The following is a 27,822-nucleotide window of genomic DNA, read 5'->3' as shown; positions in this document are numbered from 1 at the left end:
TACTTTCCAGCACCCCACACTGTGCTGCAACCACATACCTCAAAGGCTTGACAAGCATCCCTCACTTGCAGAAACTGTAGGAGTAGACTGCCAATTTCAGCAACCCTTCCTTTCTCTACTCACATTTCTGGACTGGCCAGGATAGGGGCGATGGGTGGAGCGTTGTCTACGTCTTTCTTATAGAAGAAAGGTACTGGAGGCAAAAATTTGGCCTTGGAAGTCGCAAGAGTTTTTCAATGCCAACTTCAAGGGGGTGACAGAGTTCACCATTCTTGACGCAGTTGCCTTTGAAGAACCGTGGCCCTTAAAGTTAACTGTTCAATGGATTAGGGAGTCCAGACTTGTTTTCCTCCACTTCATCATGACATCTATTGTACTTCCTTCAGTGGAAACAAAGCTCTTTCCACATAACCAGTACATTTTGTAAGGGAAGTGTCTCTTCCTGTCCTACCTTCCTGGCGAAGCATAAGACTACAGAAAACGTTCTCCTAAGGACCCACTTGGCCCCCTGGTAAGCTGAATGATGTGCCAAGAACGTCCCATTCTTGGCAACTGACAGGATCAAGTTCATGCAATTCTTCCTCTTTTTAGGGTTGGCCAAGTCCTGGACTGTGGCAAAGTACATGCCTGCACCTGGTCAGTGGTCAATCCATGTACTTGGAGGCTGGCCATAGAAGCAACTTACATGGCAGCAGAGTTAAGAGTAAAGAATGTCGACTGAAGTCTCTAATGTCAGTGTAGTCACTGGCTCACTGCTGGAGATTGATAGAGAAAGGTCTGCATCTTACGGTCCATAGAATGAGCGTTGTCAAGAGAGCAAGAGAAGCAAGAACTTATTTGATCAGCTCGAGCACAGTGAATTCTGGGAACCAGAGATCTGGAAATTGACGCTACCTAAAGCTGGGTGAACATGTTCAAACTATGGCAACTCAAGGGCAGACTATGCTTTTTGAGGATTGCCGAAGCTCCAATCTATAGACGTCATTCTTCCCTCAATGACAGCCACCGTTGGCTCCCCATGGTCATTTTACTTATGAATGAGTGCCAATACCTTGATGACAATAGAGTTTGTCTTGGAATTGTTCTTAAGAGTACTTGCACACTGGACTGACAACATAACTGGCCTGGTATTCCTTAAGAAGAGGGGACAAAAGCCTGCAGGTCTGAATCCTCAGAGGCTCATATGGATGCCCCTAGCATTCGTGCTTGAAAAGCACTAGGTGCTTTAACCTCTAAAACACGAATGAGAGCGTGGGACCGAGTGATGCATTGCGTGAAAGCCTGTTGATGGGTGGAGAGGAGCTTTGCCAAAGATAATGCATAGGAAACGTGGCTTGTCAATATTTTTATAAGTGTCCCTGTGACGTTACCTGCTATTACTCATTGCGTGGACGTATTGGAAGGTCTCTGCACATAGGATGATCTTGTGAAGAGGACCAGACTCAGTGCGTAGGATGATCTTGGTCCGTGAAGGGATCGTAATAAATTGTCCTAGAGCAATGAGAAAAAGCCGGTGACATGAGTCCAGTGACTCGAACGTCACAATCACTTGACGAGTAGGAACAAGGAGTTTGATCATGTGGTGTCAAATAATGAAGCTTTTGATCGTGTGGAAATCATTTCAGCAGTATTTGTGTGTGTTGAGAGACTGCAAGGACACCACTGTCACTGAAAGGTCTGAGACAGTAGTGAGACGGTCTGCTTGCACCATCATGCTGCTCGTGTGAAAGAAGAGCTCGTCATTCGTACAATTCACCATGATCCTTCTGCTAGGCTGTCGACATTTTAGGCGATGATCTTGTCAGCTCTGTGGAACTCTTGGAAAACGGAGGGGGAAGAAGGTGACACTCTTCATCCCGACCGATGGCATGTGTGCTTGTTCTACAAGACTAAGCACAGCTAGCAGAACAGTCATGCCCCTGTAAAAAATACAGAGTATATATGGATCAATAGACAGCCTGCTCATAAACCTGCCCAACAGACCGGCATGTCGGTGCGTGCACGTGGAGTCTCCATCACAGAAAACACACAATACGGAAGAAAAGACTTTTAACAGCCAAATATGAGGATGCAGAGAAGTACATCTGTACTGCTCGACACTTGAAATCAAAGTAGCTGTTCAGTGGCCAGTCGGATGGGTGGGGATTACCCGCCACCTACAAGGTTCTACCACTTCATCATAAATTTTAACGGCTGCTACGAGCTACGCTAAAATAATACTCCAATTAAAGGATAGGTTTGTATTTGTGTAGGCACAAATAAGGCTCTTCAATTCCCAATCAAAATAAAAATGAAAAACAAATAAATGCAACTTACGCATTTGTAGGTAAGACCCAACTCATCTCAAGTTTGGCAACTTCCTGCTGCCGGTGTTTAGCTACACAGGTAAGGGTAAGGTTATCCCCAGCAAATTTCTGAAGTCTGATTGCATTTGGGTCAATTTTCACTTGGAGGTTCAGTGACAATCCTGTAAAGAATGGAAAACAGGTTAGGAACACCAATAGTTTTAAGGCAAATATCAAAACTATATCTAATAATGAATACAGTACAGTGCTTCATCTGCACTAATAATGAATCACTTCTAAAAGCAATATCAACAATTAAAAGAGATGTAAATATGTTATTTTTATTACTAAAATAAATTTTTGAATATACTTACCCGATGATCATGTAGCTGTCAACTCCGTTGCCCGACAGAAATCTACGGTCGGGATACGCCAGCGATCGCTTATACAGGTGGGGGTGTACTCACCAGCGCCATCTGTGGTCAGGTACTCCAGTACTTCTTGTCAACAAGACCTCAATTTTCTCCTCGGTCCACTGGTTCTCTATGGGGAGGAAGGGCGGGTCATTTAAATCATGATCATCGGGTAAGTATATTCAAAAATTTATTTTAGTAATAAAAATAACATTTTTCAATATTAATCTTACCCGATGATCATGTAGCTGATTCACACCCAGGGTGGTGGGTGGAGACCAGTATACATGTTAACAAAGAAGCTAAGTATCCCGTATTTCATTTTTATTAGTTATTCAAAATAACAATAAAAAACAAATAAGTACCTGGTAAGGAAGTCGACTTGAACCATTACTCTGCCTTTAATAAGTACGTCTTCCTTACTGAGCGTAGCGGTCCTCTTAGGATGCTGAACGACTCTTAGGTGGCTAAAGTATAAAGGGCTGCAACCCATACTAAAGGACCTCATCATAACCTCTAACCTAGGCGCTTCTCAAGAAAGAATTGACCACCCGCCAAATCAACCAGGATGCGGAAGGCTTCTTAGCCGACCGTACAACCCAAAAACAACAATAAAAGCAATCAAGAGAAAGGTTAAAAAAGGTTATGGGATTATGGGAATGTAGTGGCTGAGCCCTCACCTACTACTGCACTCGCTGCTACGAATGGTCCCAGGGTGTAGCAGTTCTCGTAAAGAGACTGGACATCTTTGAGATAGAATGATGCGAATACTGACTTGCTTCTCCAATAGGTTGCATCCATAACACTCTGCAGAGAACGGTTCTGTTTGAAGGCCACTGAAGTAGCCACAGCTCTCACTTCATGTGTCCTTACCTTCAGTAAAGCAAGGTCTTCTTCCTTCATATGAGAATGAGCTTCTCTAATCAGAAGCCTGATGTAGTAAGAAACTGCGTTCTTAGACATTGGTAGCGAAGGCTTCTTAACCGCACACCATAAGGCTTCTGATTGTCCTCGTAAAGGTTTTGACCTTTTCAGATAGTACCTAAGAGCTCTGACTGGGCAAAGTACTCTCTCCAGCTCATTACCCACCAAGTTAGATAGGCTAGGGATCTCGAACGATTTAGGCCAAGGACGTGAAGGAAGCTCGTTTTTAGCCAAAAAACCGAGCTGCAAGGAACATGTAGCCGTTTCCGATGTGAAACCTATGTTCCTGCTGAAGGCGTGGATCTCACTTACTCTCTTAGCTGTTGCTAGGCATACTAGGAAAAGAGTTTTTAATGTGAGGTCCTTGAAAGAGGCTGATTGTAGCAGTTCAAATCTAGATGACATCAGGAACCTTAGGACCACGTCTAGATTCCAGCCTGGAGTGGACAACCGACGTTCCTTAGAGGTCTCAAAAGACCTAAGGATGTCCTGCAGATCTTTGTTGGAGGAAAGATCCAAGCCTCTGTAGCGGAAAACCGCTGCCAACATACTTCTATAACCCTTGATCGTAGGAGCTGATAGGGATCTAACGTTCCTTAGATGTAACAGGAAGTCAGCAATTTGGGTTACAGTGGTACTGGTAGAGGAAACTGCATTGGCCCTGCACCAGCTTCGGAAGACTTCCCACTTAGATTGATAGACTCTGCGAGTGGATATCCTCCTTGCTCTGGCAATCGCTCTGGCTGCCTCCTTCGAAAAGCCTCTAGCTCTTGAGAGTCTTTCGATAGTCTGAAGGCAGTCAGACGAAGAGCGTGGAGGCTTGGGTGTACCTTCTTGACGTGAGGTTGACGCAGAAGGTCCACTCTTAGAGGGAGAGTCCTGGGAACGTCGACCAGCCATTGCAGTACCTCTGTGAACCATTCTCTTGCGGGCCAGAGGGGAGCAACCAACGTCAGCCGTGTCCCTTTGTGAGAGACGAACTTCTGAAGAACCCTGTTGATGATCTTGAACGGCGGGAATGCATACAGGTCGAGATGGGACCAATCCAGCAGAAAGGCATCCACGTGAACTGCTGCCGGGTCTGGAATCGGGGAACAGTACAATGGGAGCCTCTTGGTCATCGAGGTAGCGAACAGATCTAGTGTTGGCTGACCCCACAGGGCCCAAAGTCTGTTGCAAACGTTCTTGTGAAGGGTCCACTCTGTGGGGATGACTTGACCCTTCCGGCTGAGGCGATCTGCCATGACATTCATATCGCCCTGAATGAACCTCGTTGCCAGCGTGAGCTTTCGACTTTTTGACCAAATGAGGAGGTCCCTTGCGATCTCGAACAGCTTCCTCGAATGAGTCCCTCCCTGCTTGGAGATGTACGCCAAGGCTGTGGTGTTGTCGGAGTTCACCTCCACCACCTTGTTTAGCTGGAGGGACTTGAAGTTCATTAAGGCCAGATGAACCGCCAACAACTCCTTGCAATTGATATGAAGCGTTTTCTGTTCCTGATTCCATATCCCTGAGCATTCCTGTCCGTCCAAAGTCGCGCCCCAGCCCGAGTCTGATGCGTCCGAGAAGAGATGATGGTCGGGGGTCTGAACAGCTAACGAAAGACCTTCCTTGAGAAGAATGCTGTTCTTCCACCACGTTAGAGTAGCCCTCATCTCTTTGGAAACAGGAATTGAGACCGTCTCGAGCGTCATATCCTTGTTCCAGTGAGCTGCCAGATGGTACTGAAGGGGGCGGAGGTGGAGTCTCCCTAACTCGATGAACAGGGCTAGCGATGAAAGAGTCCCTGTTAGACTCATCCACTGCCTCACCGATCATCGGTTCCTCCTCAGCATGCTCAGGATGCACTCCAGGGCTTGGTTGATTCTTGGGGCCGACGGAAAAGCCCGAAAAGCTCGACTCTGAATCTCCATACCCAGGTAAACGATGGACTGGGAAGGAACGAGCTGGGACTTCTCTAAATTGACCAGGAGGCCCAGTTCCTTGGTCAGATCCATAGTCCATCTGAGACTCTCCAGACAGCGACGACTTGTGGGAGCTCTTAAAAGCCAGTTGTCTAAATAAAGGGAGGCTCTGATGTCTGCCAAGTGAAGGAATTTCGCAATATTCCTCATCAGTCGCGTAAACACAAGAGGTGCCGTGGTCAGGCCAAAGCACAGGGCTTGGAACTGGTACACAACCTCTCCAAAGACGAATCTCAGAAAAGGTTGGGAGTCTGGATGGATGGGAACATGAAAGTAGGCATCTTTCAGATCTAACGAGACCATCCAGTCCTCCTGCCTGACCGCTGCTAGGACCGACTTCGTCGTCTCCATTGTGAACGTCTGCTTGGTGACATAAGCATTGAGCGTACTGACGTCCAGCACCGGTCTCCAACCTCCTGTCTTCTTGGCCACCAGGAAGAGACGGTTGTAAAAGCCCGGGGATTGATGGTCCCGAACTATCACCACTGCCTCCTTCTGTAGCAGGAGCGACACCTCTTGTTGTAACGCTAGCCTCTTGTCCTTCTCCTTGTAGTTGGGAGAGAGGTTGATGGGAGAAGTGGTCAGAGGGGGATTGCGGCAGAACGGAATTCTGTATCCCTCCCTTAGCCACTTGACAGACTGAGCGTCTGCACCTCTGCTCTCCCAGGCTTGCCAGAAGGTCTTGAGTCTGGCTCCTACAGCTGTCTGGAGAGGAAGGAAGTCAAAGCTTGTTTTTCGTGGACTTGGCACCCTTCTTTGACTTGCCCCGTTGACTGTCTGCACGGGTACTTCCTCTACTGGAGGCTCTACCACGAAAGGGCGGAATGAACCTAGTAGCAGGTGTATCAGCAACAGGGGTGCGGTAAGATCTAGGCACGGAAGGTAAGGTTTTCGCCTTACGTGCTGAAGAAGCCATGAGGTCATGTGTATCCTTCTGGATAAGAGCCGCAGCCATCCCCTTGATTAACTCCTCCGGAAACAGGAACTTGGAGAGAGGAGCAAACAGTAACTCTGACCTCTGGCAAGGGGTGATACCAGTCGATAAGTAGGTGCATAGATGTTCCCTTTTCTTGAGGACTCCTGAGACAAAAATAGCCGCAAGTTCGCCAGAACCATCGCGAATTGCTTTGTCCATACTGGACATGATCAGCATGGCCGCGTCTTTGTCAGAAGGAGCAGTCTTCCTGCTTAAGGCTCCTAGACTCCAATCGAGGAAGTTAAAAATTTCGAAGGCGCGAAAGACTCCCTTCATCAAGTGGTCCAGATCTGAAAAGGACCAGCAGACCTTCGAGCGTCTCATAGCCGACCTGCGGGGAGAGTCAACCAAACTTGAGAAGTCGGCCTGGGCAGAGGCAGGAACCCCCAAGCCAGGTTCCTCTCCCGTGGCATACCAGACGCCCGACTTAGAAGCAAGCTTAGGAGGAGGAAACACAAAAGAGGTCCTTCCCAGTTGCTGCTTGGACTGCAACCAATCCCCCAAAACCCTCAAAGCTCTCCTTGATGATCTGGCGAGGACAAGCTTGGTGTAGGCAGGCGAAGTAGACTGCATGCCCAGAGAAAACTCGGAGGGAGGAGAACGAGGGGTTGCAGACACGAAGTGTTCAGGGTACAACTCTCTGAACAGAGCCAGGACCTTGCGAAAGTCTAAGGAAGGCGGCGAAGACTTGTGTCCTTCCACCTCAGATGGAGGATCATCCAGATGGGCAGCTTCATCCTCAGAAACCTCATCGCCTGAGAGTTGAGTAGCGAGAGGTAAAGGCAGAGTGGCAGGCTGAATGGCTGAATCCTGCAGAACGGGTTGTAAGGCATGAGGCTCATGCTGCATGGCATGCGGCTCAAGCTGCCTGGGATGAGGCTCATGCTGCATAGAATGCGGCTGCTGCATGGTATGAGGCTCGTGCTGCATGGGTTGAGGAGGATGCCTCATAGCATGAGGCTCCTGCCTCAAGGGTTGAGGAGGTTGCTGCATAGCATGAGGCTCCTGCCTCAAGGGTGGAGGAGGTTGCCGCATAGCCTGAGGCTCCTGCCTCAGGGGTTGAGGAGGTTGTCGCATAGCATGAGGCTCCTGCCTCATGGGTTGAGGAGGTTGCCGCATAGTGCTGGAACCTGGCAACTCCCGATGCGGCTGCATCTGACAGGGAGGACTGCGTAAAGGTGGAGGAGCGCTCGCAGGAGGAGGGGTGCTAATCTTCTCTGCCTGATACTCCTGCATCAAAGCCGCAAGCTGAGACTGCATAGTCTGCAGCATTGACCACTTGGGGTCCACAGTGGTTGGAGCAGAGGCCTGTTGAGGCACCACTCTACCTCTCTTGGGAGGTGTGCAGTCATCAGATGACTGACTGCGGCGAGTCCGAACTGGCCCAGTGGCTACACCTGGGCCGTTGGACTAGCTCGGAAGGGACCTTACGTTTGATAGGTCGTGAGACCTGGGTCCACCGTTTCCTCCTGGAAACCTCTTCCGCAGACGAGGAATTTAAGGGCTCATTCGTCTGGGAGTGGAAGTGACGATCTCTATCAGATACGCCCGCAACCACTGAGGATACAACTGTGCGCCGATCAAGGCCTGCCGAACCCTTTTGCCCTTCGACGTTGCTTCTCCCCTGGGCTTGGGAGCTTGCAAGAGGTCCCGGACTGGGAGGACGACTGGCACGCACAGAAGTATCCTCATGCGCAACACTGACACTGACACTATGCACAGCACTGGCACTAACACTTCCCACTGCACTCTTCACTTTAAGCTCCTTGACATCTGCCAAGAGAAGATTGTGGTCACTAACTAACGACTCCACCTTATCACCAAGAGCCTGAATGGCACGCAACATATCCGTCATATCAGGCTGAGCACTCGTAGCAGGTTCGGGGGTCACCACCACAGGGGAAGGAAAAGGTTGAGGGACATGGGGAGAGGAATAAACCAAAGAGCGAGAAGAACTCCTCCTAACTCTCTCCTTCTCTAACCTAGTTGTATATTTGAGGAATTCATTAAATTCGAATTCCGAAAGCCCCGCACATTCCCCACATCGATCTTCCAATTGACAGGATTTTCCCCTACAATCGGAACAAAGGGTGTGAGGATCAACAGAGGCCTTCGGAAGACGCCTATTACAAGTCCTAACACTACATCGCCTATATTTAGGAGCTTGAGAGTGGTCGGACATCTTGAATTTAGGGAACAGTCAAGGGGGAATTCCAAAGTAAAGCAAAGATCGTTAACCAATAAATCAAATTAATTCCAAAAGCTATCTAAGCTAAGGGAAAAGCTTCCTGTACAGCGAAGGCTAAATTTTAGAGCAAATACTTCACCAAAACCGTGAACAAAAGACTCCAAAATCAACAGCGTATCCATGTAGGTCTTGCCGGCGGCACGACAGAGGAAAAATTGAGGTCTTGTTGACAAGAAGTACTGGAGTACCTGACCACAGATGGCGCTGGTGAGTACACCCCCACCTGTATAAGCGATCACTGGCGTATCCCGACCGTAGATTTCTGTCGGGCAACGGAGTTGACAGCTACATGATCATCGGGTAAGATTAATATTGAAAAAAACATATTACGGTAATTACTCATTTATTATAAGTTAACACAACAAAATAAGGAATGGAATGAAACGTAAAAAAATACAAGTATAAGGCCACGTGCTGGGAGCTGGAGGGCCATTCTAACTGTCATAAGGAGCTACCATTTAGAATTTCTTTTTAAAAGTAATTTGTATTTTTTTTAACTATACAAACCTGAGTCCTTTACTTAGGAGAATAGATAACAGCAAAGCTGGAACACGCCAGTTAAAATTATAACGTGGTGTAAACAACCGACAGGTACTTACCTATCGGCAGCGTGGAGGTGACCAACTCCCGGCGGCTAATGGACAACTCCCTTAGATGGAAGCCTGGGAGTTTCCCAGAGGCTGGTGATGGAAGGAAAGTTTGAGTAAAGTACTTGGGTTTGTATTGTTAGGAAAAATACAAATTACTTTTACATTTGCGATTTGTTCCTGCGTCAATACAAACCATCATCCTTTACTTAGGAGACTCATCCTCAGGTGGGAGGATATCCCCTTTCCAACTGGTTGGAAACTTAAAACAGGGGACTCGAAACTCAAGCATCTTGGATGCTTAAAAAAGTAAGGGTTTCTTTCACCAGTGGGTTTCATGGTCCTGGCCATAAAATGGTTGTACTTGAGCCGGAATCCTTCTCGATGATTGATACGCTTATGAAACCTTGAAGTCACGGCTTCACGACACTTGAGCACCCCATTGGCCCACTGGTTGGCTATCTGGTGCATCCAAAACTCTACCGCCCTAGCTCCTACTAGGATGATGTCCTTAAGGGCCCGCTTCTTGCAAAGGTAGGTTAGATCTTCAATGTCTACCAAGAAGTCGAACGGTACCATACCAGTGGCCTATCTGAGGCCACCTGCATTATCATCATGGCTGTGACTTCCTTGCCCAATGCCTCTGTCGCCAAGAAGGAAAGTGGAACTGCTACTAAAAGTTCTGATGAGCAACCTGGTGTTAGAGTTGTCACAGCAGGATCAAGTGGAAAAGGAGAGAGGAGAACCTCCTGCATACAGTAGTATTTCCCGGTAGTATTTCCGATGAATTGTAAAGGCTGCCGGAATCAAACGGGAGGATCTTCCCGCCCTAACAGAGTCCTTGGAATCAGAGACCTGGGCCTCCACCTTGCTCTGTGCTTCCTTGGCTAAAACCAACCAGGTAAGTTTAATTCTGGGTCTTACACTAATTGGAGTACAGCAAAGAAGATCTATGACCAATGTGTTGATTTTTGGAGGGTATGTCACCGCATCCAAGGCTGTTAATCTTTCTAATACATCTCAGCACCTTTAGGAAAGTAGAGACTGTCTCCCCCTCTTCTGCTTCTGAAGGCCTGAGAACTGCTGGATACAGAAGATCTCTCTCAGAGTCTTCCTACTCTAATTCAGTTCTGGCCAGCTGATTGTCCTGATCTGGGATCCTCATGATCTGCAGTTGGTGGGAGTCTCGGATCCTTAGGTCGGGAACCTTTCGGAGCAGTCTTAGAGTCCTTGCAGCGAACAGGTGGCGAGTGCTTGTAAAGATCTGACAAAGAGTGACTATAAGTTTTTGGAGTTCGCTGGCAGTAGCAATCTTCGTGCCTGGCATGAACAGGAGAGATGAGAACACCTCGCTCTGCGGGCAAATTCTTGTAGCAATCTGACAGAAAACGTCACCGTTCATGAAGTGAACAGATGTTGTCTTTAATGAGAAAAGGTCAAAAGACCACTTAGGCGGTGAGCGCACGAGGCCAAGCACTTGTGAAAAGGCGAAGACCTGGAAGTTCTTTGCCTAACTGATGGAAAGTGAAGCAGAGCATGTTTGGAAGATGCTTGATGCAAGCGATAAAGCGAGGCACTTGAAGGAGAAGATCCAGCAGGTGAAGCTCAACCAGACAAAACACGACGATAAGAAGGCTGGCAAGAAGATAAAGACCGCCTCAAAGCGCTTTCAGATGATGCATGCAGAAGAGAGGTAGAGCTCCCTGGGGAAGATCACCTAAAATATCTTCATGATAGAGAAGTTCTGCACCTGCAAGGTGCAGGATCAGGAGAAGCACTGGAATGAGCGTGCAAAGGGCAAATGGCTGGATCCTAGTCTGCACGAGACCAAAGGCGAAGCTCGCCTAGACACGGGTCTGGAACTGTGTGGCGAGGAAAGTCTAAGACAAGACAGACGATAAAGGGAAGCGCTCATTGAAGAAACTCTTTATCTAGATGACTGTGATGGCAAAGGTCTGGTAGCTGAGGTCCTAGGAGAAGGTTGTCTGGGTGGCGAGTCATCCTTTGAGGAAGAAAGATACCTCCTCTACAGAGAAGGTCTAGGATCCTCCTCCAAAAGGAAAGATTGCATAGAGGTTGTACAGCATCCTAGCGAGCATGCTCTGAAGAGCAATGCTCTACAGGAGGCAAGCTTCTGGAATGGCTAGGGTAATCCACTCATTGAACAGATGGCAAATCCTTAGAAGAATGGGGCAGAGGCTCTAAAGAGACAGGACCAAAATCATCCTCTGGAGGTGACGGGCAACCACCAGAAACTTCTGGGCAGGTGCCAGCGGAGTGATGACCTCTGGAGGGCATCTGGAAGTGAGGAATTGCTTAAGCTTCCCCTCCAAAGAGGAATTTCTGATATCTAAGGAGGGCCACAGCATAATTAACCCTTTTACCCCCAGGCTATTTAGAACTTTCCAACCCTTAACCCCCAGGGGTTATTTTTTTTCAAGCACATTTTGCAGTATATTTTTTCTAAATTGCTCTAACAGCCTTAATTTTCGTCATAGAGAGGTCAGGTTGGTCTCATTCTCTTGGAAAATGCCTGAAGTTTCTCAAAAAATTATCAAAAATATGCAAAAAAAATGTAAATAGCAGTTTTTTGCAAGGACGTACCAGTACGTCCATGGTGGTAAAGGGATGAGTTTTGTGAAACGTACCAGTACGTCCTTTGGGGGTAAAAGGGTTACAGCATGAGACCTCTGAAACAAAGAGGACTCACCCTAAGAAGGAGGACCTACCGTTTCATTGAGAAAAACGGACGGACCTCCCTGCCGTAGGCTTGCCATAAAGGTTAAAGGGCCACCACTCTTACTTTATTGGCCTGCAGAGGAAGCCAATGGAGAAGAGTCAGACAAAAAGGTGCAACGGGGGTGAAAGAAGTCGCCCGGACCCTCTTCGACTTCGATGACCCGGAAGGTGAAGAATCCCTATAATTACACCGTATACCCTTTTTTAAAGACATAAATATGTTATTTTTATTAATAAAATAAATTTTTGAATATACTTACCCGATAATCATGTAGCTGTCAACTCCGTTGCCCGACAGAATTCTATGGAGGGATACGCCAGCTATCACAATACTAGAAGGGGGTGTATTTACCAGCGCCACCTGTGGCCAGGTACTCAAGTACTTCTTGTTGACACCTCCTCAATTATTCCTCGGTCCACTGGTTCTCTATGGGGAGGAAGGGAGGGTCGATTAAATCATGATTATCGGGTAAGTATATTCAAAAATTTATTTTATTAATAAAAATAACATTTTTCAATATTAAACTTACCCGATAATCATGTAGCTGATTCACACCCAGGGGGGTGGGTGAAAACCAGTGTACAAGATTAAAGGATAGCTAAGTATCCCATATTTCATATAATCAGTTATCCACAATAACAATGAAATAATAAGTACCTGGTAAGGAAGTCGACTTGAACCGTTACTCTGCCTTTAATAAGATCGTCTTCCTTACTGAGCGCAGCGTTCCTCTTGGGAGGCTGAATCAACTCAAAGGTGCTAAAGTATACAGGGCTGCAACCCATACTAAAGGACCTCATCACAACCTTTAACCTTGGCGCTTCTCAAGAAAGAATTGACCACCCGCCAAATCAACAAGGATGTGGAAGGCTTCTTAGCCGACCGTACAACCCATAAAAAGTATTCAAGAGAAAGGTTAAAAAGTTATGGGATTATGGGAATGTAGTGGCTGAGCCCTCGCCTACTACTGCATTCGTTGCTACGAATAGACCCAGGGTGTAGCAGTACTCGTAAAGAGACTGGACATCTTTGAGATAGAATGATGCGAACACTGACTTGTTTCTCCAATAGGTTGCATCCATAACACTCTGCAGAGAACGGTTCTGTTTGAAGGCCACTGAAGTAGCCACAGCTCTCACTTCATGTGTCCTTACCTTCAGCAAAGCAAGGTCTTCTTCCTTCAGATGAGAATTTGCCTCTCTAATCAGAAGCCTGATGTAGTAAGAAACTGAGTTCTTAGACATTGGTAGAGAAGGCTTCTTGATAGCACACCATAAGGCTTCTGATTGTCCTCGTAATGGTTTTGACCTTTAGATAGTACTTAAGAGCTCTAACTGGGCAAAGTACTCTCTCCAGTTCGTTCCCCACCATGTTGGACAGGCTTGGGATCTCGAACGACTTAGGCCAAGGACGGGAAGGAAGCTCGTTTTTAGCCAAAAAACCGAGCTGTAAGGAACATGTAGCCGTTTCAGATGTGAAACCTATGTTCCTGCTGAAGGCGTGGATCTCACTTACTCTTTTACCTGTTGCTAAGCACACGAGGAAAAGAGTTTTTTAATGTGAGGTCCTTAAAAGAGGCTGATTGGAGCGGTTCAAATCCTGATGACATTAGGAACCTTAGGACCACGTCTAGATTCCAGCCTGGAGTGGACAACCGACGTTCCTTTGAGGTCTCAAAAGACCTAAGGAGGTCCTGTAGATCTTTGTTGGAGGAAAGATCCAAGCCTCTGTGGCGGAAAACCGCTGCCAACAAACTTCTGTAACCCTTGATCGTAGGAGCTGATAGGGAGCTTACGTTCCTTAGATGTAACAGGAAGTCAGCAATCTGGGTTACATTGGTACTGGTTGAGGAAAACTGCATTGGCCTTGCACCAGCTTCGGAAGACTTCCCATAAAGACTGATAGACTCTGAGAGTGGATGTCGTCCTTGCTCTGGCAATCGCTCTGGCTGCCTCCTTCGAAAAGCCTCTAGCTCTTGAGAGTCTTTCGATAGTCTGAAGGCAGTCAGACGAAGAGCGTGGAGGTTGGGAGTACCTTCTTTACGTGAGGTTGACGCAGAAGGTCCACTCTAGGAGGAAGAGTCCTGGGAACGTCGACCAGCCATTGCAGAACCTCAGTGAAACATTCTCTCGCGGGCCAGAGGGGAGCAACCAACGTCAGCCGTGTCCCTTTGTGAGAGGCGAACTTCTGAAGTACCCTGTTGACAATCTTGAACGGCGGGAATGCATACAGGTTGAGATGGGACCAATCCAGCAGACAGGCATCCACGCGAACTGCTGCTGGGTCTGGAATCGGAGAACAATACAAGAGGAGCCTCTTGGTCATCGAGGTAGCGAATAGATCTATGGTTGGCTGATCCCACAGGGCCCAAAGTCTGCTGCAAACATTCTTGTGAAGGGTCCACTCTGTGGGGAAGACCTGACCCTTCCGGCTGAGGCGATCTGCCATGACATTCATATCGCCCTGAATGAGCCTCGTTACCAGCGTGAGCTTACGATCTTTTGACCAAATGAGGAGGTCCCTTGCGATCTCGAACAACTTCCTCGAATGAGTCCCTCCCTGCTTGGAGATGTAAGCCAAGGCTGTGGTGTAGTCGGAGTTCACCTCCACCACCTTGTTAAGCTGGAGGGACTTGAAGTTTATCAAGGCCAAATGAACTGCCAACAACTCCTTGCAATAGATGTGAAGTGTCCTTTGCTCCTGATTCCATGTTCCCGAGCATTCCTGTCCGTCCAGTGTCGCACCCCAGCCCGTGTCCGATGCGTCCGAGAAGAGACGGTGGTCGGAGGACTGAACAGCCAATGGTAGACCTTCCTTGAGAAGAATGCTGTTCTTCCACCACGTTAGAGTAGACCTCATCTCTTCGGAAACAGGAACTGAGCCCGTCTCTAGCGTCATGTCCTTTATCCAGTGAGCAGCTAGATGATACTGAAGGGGGCGGAGGTGGAGTCTCCCTAACTCGATGAACAGGGCCAGCGATGAAAGTGTCCCTGTTAGACTCATCCACTGCCTGACTAAGCATCGGTTCCTTCTCAGCATGCTCTGGATGCATTCTAGGGCTTGGAAGATCCTTGGGGCCGACGGACAAGTCCGAAAAGCTCGACTCTGAAGATCCATACCCAAGGAGACAATGGTCTGGGATGGAACGAGCTGAGACTCCTCAAAATTGACCAGGAGGCCCAGTTCCTTGGTCAGATCCATAGTCCATTTGAAAATCTCCAGACAGCGACGACTTGAGGGAGCTCTTAAAAGCCAGTCGTCTGACGGAGCCGGACACAAGATCATGATACTGCTGCACAGTCTGTAAACTGTCAATCATGGGCAAGCGAGGAAGTACAGTGACAACCCGAATCTGTCTAGACTGTCTGGGTCGTACAGACAACTCCTTAACGGGTTGCTGAGGTTGCCCACTGCGTCACAACAAGTCCCTTCTGTTGGTTGTTGAACGTCTTCCCCGTGACACATTGACTCCGTAAACAAAAAATCCTCTAACAAGGACTAAGCTTGGACTGCATGTCATGCAACACAGCTCAAGGTCTATGGGAGCAGGTGTGGTAACAGACGGGATTAGCGGCTGAAGTGTAACCATTACCTTCCCTGTAAGCATGTTATGCTTAAATAAAAGTCCATAAGAGGTTATGCAGCTAAAGGCTCCCTCCAAATGACAGAGTCCTCAAGGGAATATCAGAAGGAGGGAGAAAAGAACTTTCTCATCTACAGGGACCTTATCCTAGAAAAGCTAAGTTCTCTGAGTGAGGGTTCACTGGTGCAAAGCAGCAGACTAGAAGGCAACGTTATGAAACTGCTTGACAGTCTAGTGAGTTGGCAACAACCCAAGATGTGTTGAGAAGCATGCGGTAAGGTATGCAGAGCATGATGTATGCAGAGTATGCTGTATGCAGAGCATGCTGAATGCAGAGCATGCTGTATGCAGAGCATGTTGTATGCAGAACATGCTGAATGCAGAGCATGCTGAATGCTGAGCATGTAGGAAGTAGAGCCTGCTGTAAGCAGAGCCTGCTGAAAGGAAAGCAGAGCGTGTGCATGGCGTTTAACATTTCTCAGAAATTCCATGACCAGTGCTAGAGTGCTTAATGCATGCTTGCATGGGGTTTAAACCATGGTATGCTGAACAGCAGAGTCAGAACGAGCTGGAACAACAACAGAGGTTTCCTCAACTTGAGGGAAAACCTGAGGTTCAGACTGCATAGGCTGAACAACAGACGGAGCAGAAGGCAGGTGCAAGGGTGAAGGAGGTTGACTCCTAGCAAGAGTTGCACCCAAGGATTGTACCAGCTAAGCGGAGGACGGAGGCGGAGTAGTCCGTTCCTGTTCCTGAGAGATGAGTGGAGCATGAGAAGGTTGAGGCTGCGCAGAACAAGGTAAAGTTCTAGCAAGCTGAGGCTCCTGAGGCGCAAGTGCATGGTGTAGATGAGCTTGCCTAGATGAGGGTTGAACTCGGTGCAGCGCTGGTTGAGCAGACAGACTCACGGAGGGGAGAGGTTGTTGTACCCCAACCGAGAGTTGCACCACTGGAGGAGCAGCAAGGGGAGGAGGAGGAAGAGTGTAACTCTCCTGATCCCAAAGCAAGGGTTGCCCTAAAGAAGGCTGAGGCTGAACAACACTGTGAACAGCAAACTCCGAAAGTGGTTCAACCTCGTACGCCTGGCAGATGGAGCTGCGACTGGGTGCAGCGAGTGCAGGCGGGTGCAGCACAGGCTGAACGGGTGCAGGAGGTTGGTGCACCACCGGTGCAGGCGGGTGCAGCATAGGCTGAACGGGTGCAGGAGGTTGGTGCACCACCGGTGCAGGCGGGTGCAGCACAGGCTGAACGGGTGCAGGAGGTTGGTGCACCACCGGTGCAGGCGGGTGCAGCACAGGCTGAACGGGTGCAGGAGGTTGGTGCACCACAGGTGCAGGAGGTGCAACACTCTCAGCACGACACTCACGCATCAAGTCCGAAAGCTGTGCTTGCATGGACTGTAGTAGAGTCCACAACATCATACGCCTGGCAGATGGTACTGTGATCAGGCGGAGCGAGTGTAGGAGGAGGGAGTGTAGGCGGAGGCGGTGGAGCAACACTCTCAGCCCGACACTCACTCATCAAGTCCGAAAGCTGTGCTTGCATGGACTGTAGTAGAGTTCACAACATCGTACGCCTGGCAGATGGTGCTGCGACCAGGCGGAGCAGGTGCAGGCTGGGCGAGCACAGGCGGAGCAGGTGCAGGCTGGGCGAGCACAGGTGCAGCGAGAACAGGTGGAGGGAGTGCAGGCGGTGCAACACTCTCAGCCCGACACTCACGCATCAAGACCGAAAGTTGTGACTGTATGGACTGCAGTAGAGTTAACTTGGGGTCGGCAGACACTAAGTTCTGCTGAGGTAAAGCCTTAACAGCAGAGATCTGTTGTGGCAGAACCTTACTCCTCTTAGTCGGAGTGTAATCAACTGATGACTTAGGAGAGTCAGAGCTAACCCAACGACTGCATTCGGGTTGTGAACTTTAACTTCGTACGTCTGGCATAGGTCTGGACTTAACGTTTAAGAAGTCTTGAGACCTGAGACCAGCGTTACTCTGCCTTTATTTTCTCCCCTAATCTCTTCTGCAGACGAGCAAAATAAGGGCTCAATCGTCTGCGGGTGGGAGTGACGGTCTCGGTAAGACACGCCCACAACCACCGAGAATACTTCTGTGCGCCGATCAAGGCCTGCTGAACCCTTATGCCCTTCGACATTGCTTCTCCCCTGGGCTTGGGAGCTTGCAAGAGGTCCCGGACTGGGAGGACGACTGGCGCGCACAAAAGTACCCTCACGCACTAATCACTTATCACTTTGATTTCTGTTTGCACTTATTTCACTGAACTCGAAACTTAAGTGGTTTGTACCTGAAATACGCAATTCTATCCTTTCTCAAAGTTAGTAATTGCGAAAACAGAATTACAATGTAACAGAAAAATCTAATGAAAGATAAATCAGTGGTTGGAAAGAGACTAAACACTAGATCACTCTAGAAACGTTTAGTTTCTTCCCCTAAAGAGACTAGGGAGAAGAGCAAAAATCGATAATGACGTTACTCGTACGCCTGGCAGGCTTGAATGAAACGTTTATCCTCTTTCTCCCTCCGTCTCTATCTCTCTCTCTCTCTCTCTCTCTCTTGACTTAGAACCTGAGAGAAGAGCCCAATCATATATATCGTTAAAACATATTATTGTTAAAGGAAAAAACTGAAAAGTTCCTTTATTAGGATCAAAACCATTAAGTTAAGAAAGAATGAACAAAACGCTAGACACGGTTACTCTTACTGCAACGTGAAACCGTGAACATTCTTTCTCTATCGTAACGATAGAGTGCAAGTTGAACGTTCTGAACGTCAACAACTGCAGAGACAAAACAAAACGTTAGTTCAGCTTTGAAAACAGTACGAGACTGTCAAAGAAAATCTTTCAAACTCTGTGGCGGAAATAGCATAATATGTTAACAGGTAAAACCGAAATGACGGGCTCAAAGTTTATTAACTTCGGTAAAAGACCGCCTACTATTAGGAAGGTCGAATATAAACAAATATAAAAATTAATTTTAATGAGTTTATAATAAAAGGAAGTTAATCGAAGAGGCCTATAAGAGGCGGAGAGATATAAAATAAATCTATAACTTTGTTAAGCAAAATTAAGAAAGAGAGTCTATACTCTCTTAGACACCAACACTTCCGTCTAAGGGAAGGGTCGGCCATTGAAAGGTGAACGAGAGTTCATACTCTCTCGTCACCAAAATTAATCAAATTAATTCCAAAAGCTAACTAAGCTAATATAGAAGTTTTCCAGTAAAGCGACAGCCGAAATCAAAGAGAAATACTTCACCAAAGTCGTGAAAATACTCCAAGAACATAAGCGTATCCCAGAACGTCTTGCCGGAAGCACGACAGAGGAATAATTGAGGAGGTGTCAACAAGAAGTACTTGAGTACCTGGCCACAGGTGGCGCTGGTAAATACACCCCCTTCTAGTATTGTGATAGCTGGCGTATCCCTCCATAGAATTCTGTCGGGCAACGGAGTTGACAGCTACATGATTATCGGGTAAGTTTAATATTGAAAAAGATATTGTTTTAAACTAAAAGATTTACCAAATTTTCTTCGTCAAAAGCCACTCGGATTGCAAATAGCCTTTTGTACCAGCCCAGCAGTCACATTTCAAGTACTGTAATCCCAGTTTAGGACGGTGTCAATGACCTTCAATATCAGGATGCCAGAGAACTTCAAATCATTCATTCATTACAACCTAAGCTTAAATAGGACAGACAATGGAGCCTTTGTATATCAGCGGCCGGCCTCCAGCGTGCATAACAGATGAACACCAACTCTCCTAAACTTTCCCTGTAACTTAACCTACAAGCCGTGTCCTTACCTACTTAAATAATAGGGGGCTACCGCCCCCTGCAACCACCCTTACACTGCCGTAAGCTACTTTGGGCAGTCTATGGTAAGCGTAGCCTTGGTCTTGTAGTGATAAACGGCTTAAGATCTTTTGCTAAAACTCAAGATAACGGTAAATAACAGTAGAAATATTGGCCAATAAGGTAATAAGTTTGTCAAACCTATGAGAGGATATATTCATTACGATAGCATAGAGTAATGTGAAATTACGTTTGTCTATGGTTTCATAACATGTAGACACCATAAATCACCATTTTAAACGGGTGAAATTACATTCTACGCATTACAAAAAACAACACAATACTCACCAATAACGCTCAGATATACGAAAAATGACAAAACTTTTGTCAAAATATGGGAAGCCATTTTCTCGTCATTATTGTTATTGTTTACATTTAGACTCTCGCTTCATTATAATTTACTAACATTCGGGGGGAAAATAAAAAGAATAAAAATAATTCTTAAAATTGGTATTCATATAAAAGAATAAATAAAGTATAAGCTTTAGAAGAAATTAGTATGATTAACATCATAATATGGATACTCATATCAGATTAGTTATTGTTTACATTTAGACTCTCGCTTCATTATGATTTACTGACATTCGGGAAAAAAATAAAAGAAAATACAAATAATTCTTAAAATTGGTGTTCATATAAAATAATAAATACAGTATAAATTTTAGAAGAAATTACTGATTAGCATTATAATATGGATACTCATATTAGATATACCAAGCTAAACCTTGGGGGTGTATTCATAAGTTAATGAACCTTCGATCGTCTGTCATTTTGAAAAGAGTACAACGCAATTTCTAGGATTAGCCAGGTGCCATGGCAAATTTTAATAATCTTATGTTTTTATCAATTGTGTCTGGGGAAGAGTAAAAAAAAAAAAAAAAAACACTAAGTTCAATGGGTTTAGCTTGGTATATCTGAGTATCCATATTATAATGCTAATCATACTCATTTCTTCTAAAATTTATACTATTTATTCTTTTATATGAATACCAATTTCAAGAATTATTTGTATTTTCTTTTATTTTTTTCCCGAATTTTAGTAAACTATAATGAAGCGAGAGTATCCATATCATAATCCCATATTATAACATTTCTCCTAAAATGTATACTTTATTTATTCATACAAGAATTATTTGTATTTTCTTTTACTTTTTTTTTTCATGCCTCACTGTAACCCACAGCTGTCAAGACCTGTGGATAGTCCCTAAGCAAGGATTTCAGGCTAAAATTGCCAGTCCCATGTCTGTGATCTCACAAGAATGTGGGATTCTCCTTTTTCCTGTGTTCTACATGATTTTATTTACCCGTTTTCAAGTGACTACCTGGTCTATCTTCATTTAAAAGATAATCCCACTGATGATGTAGAATGGGTACATTACAATATGCAACTTTAAACATGATAAAAACATTTATCATTCTACCTAAAACATTCTCTTCTAGCCTTCAGATCCGCAAATCTATTCGTGGCACATTCTACGCCTAGAATTTTTTTTCTTTTTACAACATATATTTTTAATTAAGAAAATAGCCTAAAAATTTTATGTCATGAGTCGTAAACGACAGCAGGTATGCTTTTATATTATTTTTTTGTAAATATATATCTGGATAAACATTCTGTCAAATCAGTGTGCGGTGCAAATTACGTCAGATGAAGTTGGACTCAAAGTACAGTGGCTCCTCAACATCCAGATGTTTACATTAACAATGTCTCTTTAACTATATACAGCTCAAAATAACCTAGGCTTAAATATCATATATCCTTCATTAATATAACTTGAATTTGCCTCATTTTCTTGGTTCATTGATTGCAAGTTGCATCAATTCTGCAATGTAAAGTCCAGACTGTGCAAACAGGGTTGTAATTCTATATTTACTTCTAAAGTTCAAACATCCAGCAAATGTTTTTATGTTGAATAGGCTGTCATAAGTCTTTTTTTGTAGTTTTTATTATGAAAGATCTGTTTAAGGTTGTTACTGTTCTTAAAATATTTTGATTGTTCATTACTTCTCTTGTAATTTATTTATTTCATTATTTCCTTTTCTCACTGGGCTATTTTTCCTTGTTGGAGTCCTTGGGCTTGTAGAATTCTGCTTTTCCAACTAGGTAATAATAATAATATTAATAATAATAATAATAATAATAATAATAATAATAATAATAATAATAATAATAATAATAATAATAATGATGATGATGATATCATAACACGAGGATATAAGCTACTCAATTTAATCCCAAGTAATCAGCCAAAGACTAAAATCAGTGACATAACAATACCGAGAATTAGAAACTGCCCATGTACCTTATCTGCACGAGTGGCTTTTTGGGAAAAGAAGACATTACCAAGAAAATTGCGCGATCTATCAACTTTATCAGATCCGGCTGTTGCACTCCATTGAGGCGGATAGCTAGTCCCAATGACGTCACACGACAATCATCAAGGTGCGGAAGGAGATTATAAACAATCCCTTTCCGTTATATAACAAAGCGCTATTTTCTTTCCTTGTAATTTCCAAGCCCAGAAATCCTTTCCCACTTAGTTTTTTTTTTTTTTCGGACTCCTGATATCTTCATTTAAGATGTAAGTTTTAAACGCAGCCCATGAATGGCAGAGGCAAGGGACGGTGAACATTGCCCTAGCCAGCAGGACAATGCCCTAGCTAGCAGGACAATTCCCTAGCTAGCAGGACAATGCCCTATAGCTAGCAGGGCAATGTCCGAGCTTGCAGGGCAATGTCCTAGCCAGCAGAACAATGTCTTTATTTTTTTTTTAGGGGACTGAGCCTATCATGACAATACATTATAGTCTAATTGGACGTTTCCCTTTTTTTTTCTTTTGACGCTGATCACCAATTAAGCCTACACCTATGACTTTATTTCAACCGCAGGAAATGAAATTACAACCCATTTGTCAATCAATAGTTTGCTTAAGAGACATACACTTCATTACGTTAGGTTAGAATAAGAAGTTGAGTGTTGTGAAAATTTTACAAGTAGGCCTATTCAACAATCAGTTTTGGTGATGCTGTTTTGATCTAACAGTTCAATGATTTCAGTTTATAAAGAACACTGAGAAGAAAACGAAGCTAAATATGATTTTTATTTTCTATTTTTACTGATAAGACCACTTCTTCTGTATTCTGTATTTTACCCATCGTTTTAATAATGTTTATAACAAAACAAAGATATAAAAAGGAAATTTAGGACTATTCATATCCTATACATTGTTATTTATGATGTATTCTTTTTCTATAATATCAATAAATATGAACTCAAAATTCTCAACTTTATCTCACAAAATACTCATAGTTATAATTACTATGATAGAATCAACGATGATAATAAAAATCATATTATATGTGTTTCTCATTCATAAAAGAAAAGTGTGATTACTGAAGGGAAAGTCTGTAAACATCTGAATGATGTATATCTAAAAGATGTAAGAAATAAGAAAATATTCTTCTCAGACTACTTAACATCCTCGTTATTTGTTTAAAATTAATTAAGACGAATGAAATGACTCGCGTAAATTTAACTCGTCCATAAAGAACAGCTCATATAAACAAAAACCATCTTAGCTAGAGCGTTTCAACAAAATGCCTCCCGTGAATCTAACTCGTTCGCCAACAGCAACCCATAATCCAGAGTAACTCTCTCACCTTATGCAGTTTTAGCGGGAAATATCTGGTGTTTCATTGGCTGATTCTTTCTCAGCTCTGATTGGTGGTTGTGTGTGACGTCATGCAATCGTATTTAATGAATGAATTTAGCTGGGTAGTAGTGAAAAACCTATACTTACTTCAAATAAATTATAAATGGAAAATTTTAAATCTTCGTGGAAATAAACTTAAAATAATCATTTACAATAATAAACAGATTCTGGATCTTGTTGAAGAGTATAAGGTAAATAAATATGTCATATTAGAAGGAATAGTTGACTGTGATCTGGCTACGATGTTAGATGTGCGTGTGTTTGTCTGTGAAGCTGTAGTGAGGAAGGCAACCACCAATCACAGCTGAAGAAGACAGCCAATCAGAGTACTGGAATCTACTATTGCGAGAGCGCTCAGGGAACTCTGTTAAGAGTTTCTGTTTGAGCAAGCTGAATATATTTTTTCTTTTTTATGTGCATTAGAGATATATTTTCTTCAAAATGTACAAAAAATCCATTACAGGGTGTTTTTAAAACATATTTTATTAGAGGGATCAGTTATGATTACCAAATGACTTATATTGAAAAAAAAGTCTCCGTGACGTCATACTGGGTAGGATGAATTCAAGCAGCTTGTCTAAATGATTGATTAATCAATCTCTTTGCTTGGTTTGAGTGAGGTATTGAGTAACACGTGATAGATACCATTATCATATCGAGTTAAATAATTCACATTTTGTTACATTTCAAGTATAATGTAATTGAACAGATCATTACTAACTGATTACCTCAATTAGGAAATACGTCGTTGTATGCGTACATAATTCAGATAATTTACGACTTAAAAATTGTAATCTTTATGGAGGCAAACTAAAGAAAAATAGTAATAAAATGGATCGTTCACATCATTGTGTGAATTTGAATCGTTCTCCAACATCAGCCCGTAAATGAAAAGGAACCTCCACCCTTATGTATTTCTTAACGGGACATATCTATTATCTCATTGGCTGATTCGTCCTCTGTTATGATTGGTGGTTGTATGTGACGTCATGCAATCGTATTAAATGAATTCAACTGGCTAGTGGTGAAATATTTGTATATATTTCAAACAAATAATTACTTAAAAACTACAAATGTTATGGAAACAAACTCAAAACAATAATTTGGTTATAAAACGCATCTTAAATATCATTGTTGTATTTATAAAATACTTTCTACCAACAGCCCATAAGTCAGAGGAACCCTCTCACATTATGCGTTTCCTTAGCGGGAAATATCTAGCGTCTCATTGGCTGGTTCGTCCTCTGCTGTGATTGGTGGTTGTAAGTGACGTCATACAATCTCGTATTTTATGAATGCATTCAAATGGGTCGAGGTAATAATCTATACTTAATGTAGATAAATTAACACTTAAACCTTACAATTCTTATGAAAACAAACTCATAATATTATTAATTTAGTAATTCAATGGATAGTGGATCTTGTTTAATGCGTAAGCTAAAAAAAATGCGTCATTTTTGAAGGAATAATTAACTGAGTTCTGGCTACGATGTTAGATGTGTATGCGTGAATCTGTAAACAAAGACAACCAATCAGGGCTGAGAAGATACAGCCAATCAGAGGATTGGAATATCCCGCCAGAAGAGAGTTCTCAGGATTTATGAGTTGCTGTTCGAGAAACCTCCCCAAATTTCCATAGCACATTTTTCAAACGCTCTAGTTATGGGGGAGAGGAGACCTGAAGAATTTTTTTGCTTTTATGGAAATTAGATATATGTTCTACACATTACATGGCGAAAGTCCCTTATAAGATGTTTTAATAACATATTTCATCAGAGGGACACATTTTAATTACCAAATAACTATTTCAATTAACTAAATAATACGTCTTTGTGACGTCATAAGGAGTAGGATGAACTTTAAAGCTTGACCAATCGACTGATTAATTTAGTTTGCTGGTTTGGGTGAGGCAATTAGTAATACGTAGCTAATATTCGATACCAAAAGAAATACTATTATCTTATTGACCATATATAGTGAATGAACTACAGCACATGACTGCAATTCGTATTTTGTTACATAATTGTAAATTATTCGAGAGAATAATTGACTGTTTCAATTACGATGTAAACTATGTATGTTTGTGAAATTCCAATGAACGTAAATAAAGGCAACAACCAACCACACCTGAGGAAGTTATAGCCAATCAGTGGACTGGAATGCACCGATGTGAGAGTTCCGAGCAGGGCTGCTAGATTATTGCCACTGGATTATCGTACGTGAGCCTCAATATTATCGTTTTTCACCCAAAATTATCGTAAATGTACAATAATTATCGTGCTAATGGCCAAGATTATTGCCACGTGAGCCTAAAAATTATCGTTTTTTCACCCAAAATTATCGTAAATGTACAATAATTATCGTACGAATGGCCAAGATTATTGCCGCTGGATTATCGTACACGAGCCTTAATATTATCGTTTTTCATCCAAAATGATCGTACATGTACAATAATTATCGTACGAATGGCAACCCTGGTTCCGAGAACTTATGAGTTGCTGTTCTAAAAACTAACAGCAATTTCGATGAAAGTACATTTAAACGCCTTTGATTGCTTTAAAAGGTAGATATATATATATATATATATATATATATATATATATATATATATATATATATGTATATATATATATATATATATATATATATAGACAGTAGTCCCCTATAATTTTATTACATAATCTATCAGAGATAAATTCTCCTTACCAAATCATTAATTTAATAAGAATTATACGTCTTTGGAATATCATAAGGAGTAGGATGAACTTTGCAGTTTGTCTAAATGATTGATTAATTAATTTCATTTGCTGGTTCGAGTGAGGTATTGAGTAATGCGAGGCTAATATTCGATATTATTATTATTATTATTATTATTATTATTATTATTATTATTATTATTATTATTATTATTATTATTAGCTAAGCTACAACACTAGTTGAAAAAGAAGAATGCTAAGCCCAAGGGCTTCAACAGGGAAAAAATAACTCAGTAAGGAAAGAAAATAAGGAAATAAATAAACTATAAGAGAAATAATGAACGATTAAAATAACATTTTAAAACACTAACATTAAAATACATTTTTTCACAAATAAACTATAATAAGAAACTTATGTCAGTTTGTTCAACAAGAAAAGATTTGTTGCAAGTTTGAACTTTTGAAGTTCCACTGATTCAGATACCTGATTAGGAAGATTATTTTATAACTTGGTCACAGTTGGAGTAAAACTTTAAGAATACTGTGTATTATTGAGCCTCATGATGGAGATAGCGTAGCTATAGAATTAACTGCATGCCTTGTATTACGAACAGAATGGTATTGTCCGGGAAGATCTGAGTGCAAAGGATGGTCAGAATTATGTAAAATCTTATACAACATGCATAACGAACTAACAAAACGACGCTGACATAAATAAATATCTGGATTAGGAATAAGAAATCTAATAGACCTTAAATTCCTGTCTAACAAATTAAGATGAGATTCAGTAGCTGAAGAACAGACAGGAGAAAAATACACGAAACAAGGTAGAACGAAAGAATTAAAACACTTCTTCAGAATAGATTGATTACCAAAAATATCAAAAGACTTTCTCAATTTGTGCAATTGGAGAAGAAACAGACCGAATGTGTTTCTCAAAAACAAATTTGCTTTTAAGTAATCACACCTAAAATTCAAAAGTCATACAGTTATAAATAAATAATCCGGATGTCGAGGCGCCACTGTCCTCGACCTACTTACAATCATTATATTATATTTTCATATCGAGCTTGGATAGCGAAAAAACTGCATACATAACTGTAATTCGTATTTGTTGTAATCATTCAAAGGAATACGTGAATGCCTCGGTCAAACTAACCATATTTGCATGTGATCAGAGCCCAAGCCCTTCTCCATCAAAGTTAGAACCAGGGAGGGCCACGCAATGGCTGCTGATGACTCAGCAGATAGACCTATAATGTCTAACAAATGCCCCATTCTTAGCTCACAAGGATGGTGAGCTTGCAGACAATGTAAGAAACAAACTCGATAGTTTGAGCGGGACTCGAACCCCAGTCTGGCAATCACCAGGCATGGACGCTTCCAATTAGCCACCTCAACCTTTCTTTATTGCAAGCCTAAGCTTTTCTTCAATTCCCTTTTGCCTTTTCTTATTTTCTTCAAACCTGGGTTAAAAAAAAAGGGGCAACTGGCAGACAACAATGTAAGTCACGGGAAAGGTATAAAGCTAATTCTGGCCACTCGTTCCAGAATGTGGAATTTTGTCGTTCTTCCGTATTCCCATAATCCATTCAAAGTGGTCCTGCAGTGGCAAGACTGACAGTAAATATAACGAAATGATGGTAAGATAAAAGTAGACATAAGTAACATAATAGGAGTAACACGAAAGAATGCAGGGTGTGTGCAAAAGATTGGCAAGAGATTTGGATTGTCTTTGAAAGCCGAAGTGTAAATGCATGCTAAGGATTGTCACTCTCTTATATGAATGTCAAGTATGAATGTTGAATATGGATGATAAAAATTGTG

At 43.2% G+C, this 27,822-nt stretch overlaps 1 protein-coding gene across 1 annotated transcript in view; it reads right to left on the bottom strand.

Annotated features, from left to right (window-relative positions):
• LOC137656697 (low-density lipoprotein receptor class A domain-containing protein 3-like) overlaps positions 1-19,969 on the bottom strand; it is a 41,538-nt gene extending 21,569 nt beyond the window's left edge. Inside the window, exons 1-2 of the mRNA XM_068390903.1 lie at positions 19,875-19,969; positions 2,317-2,467 (exon numbers count right to left, since the gene is read on the bottom strand). Coding sequence (XP_068247004.1) covers positions 2,317-2,467; positions 19,875-19,932 — 209 coding nt within the window. The 5' untranslated portion in view covers positions 19,933-19,969. The remainder of the gene's footprint in view (positions 1-2,316; positions 2,468-19,874) is intronic.
• Positions 19,970-27,822: the final 7,853 nt, after the last annotated feature.

Source organism: Palaemon carinicauda, chromosome 17 (genome assembly GCF_036898095.1).
Source record: "Palaemon carinicauda isolate YSFRI2023 chromosome 17, ASM3689809v2, whole genome shotgun sequence".
Taxonomy (NCBI): Eukaryota; Metazoa; Arthropoda; class Malacostraca; order Decapoda; family Palaemonidae; genus Palaemon; species Palaemon carinicauda.
The sequence above is the reverse complement of the archived record's forward strand: the minus strand, read 5'-3'. Positions and strand labels throughout refer to the sequence as shown.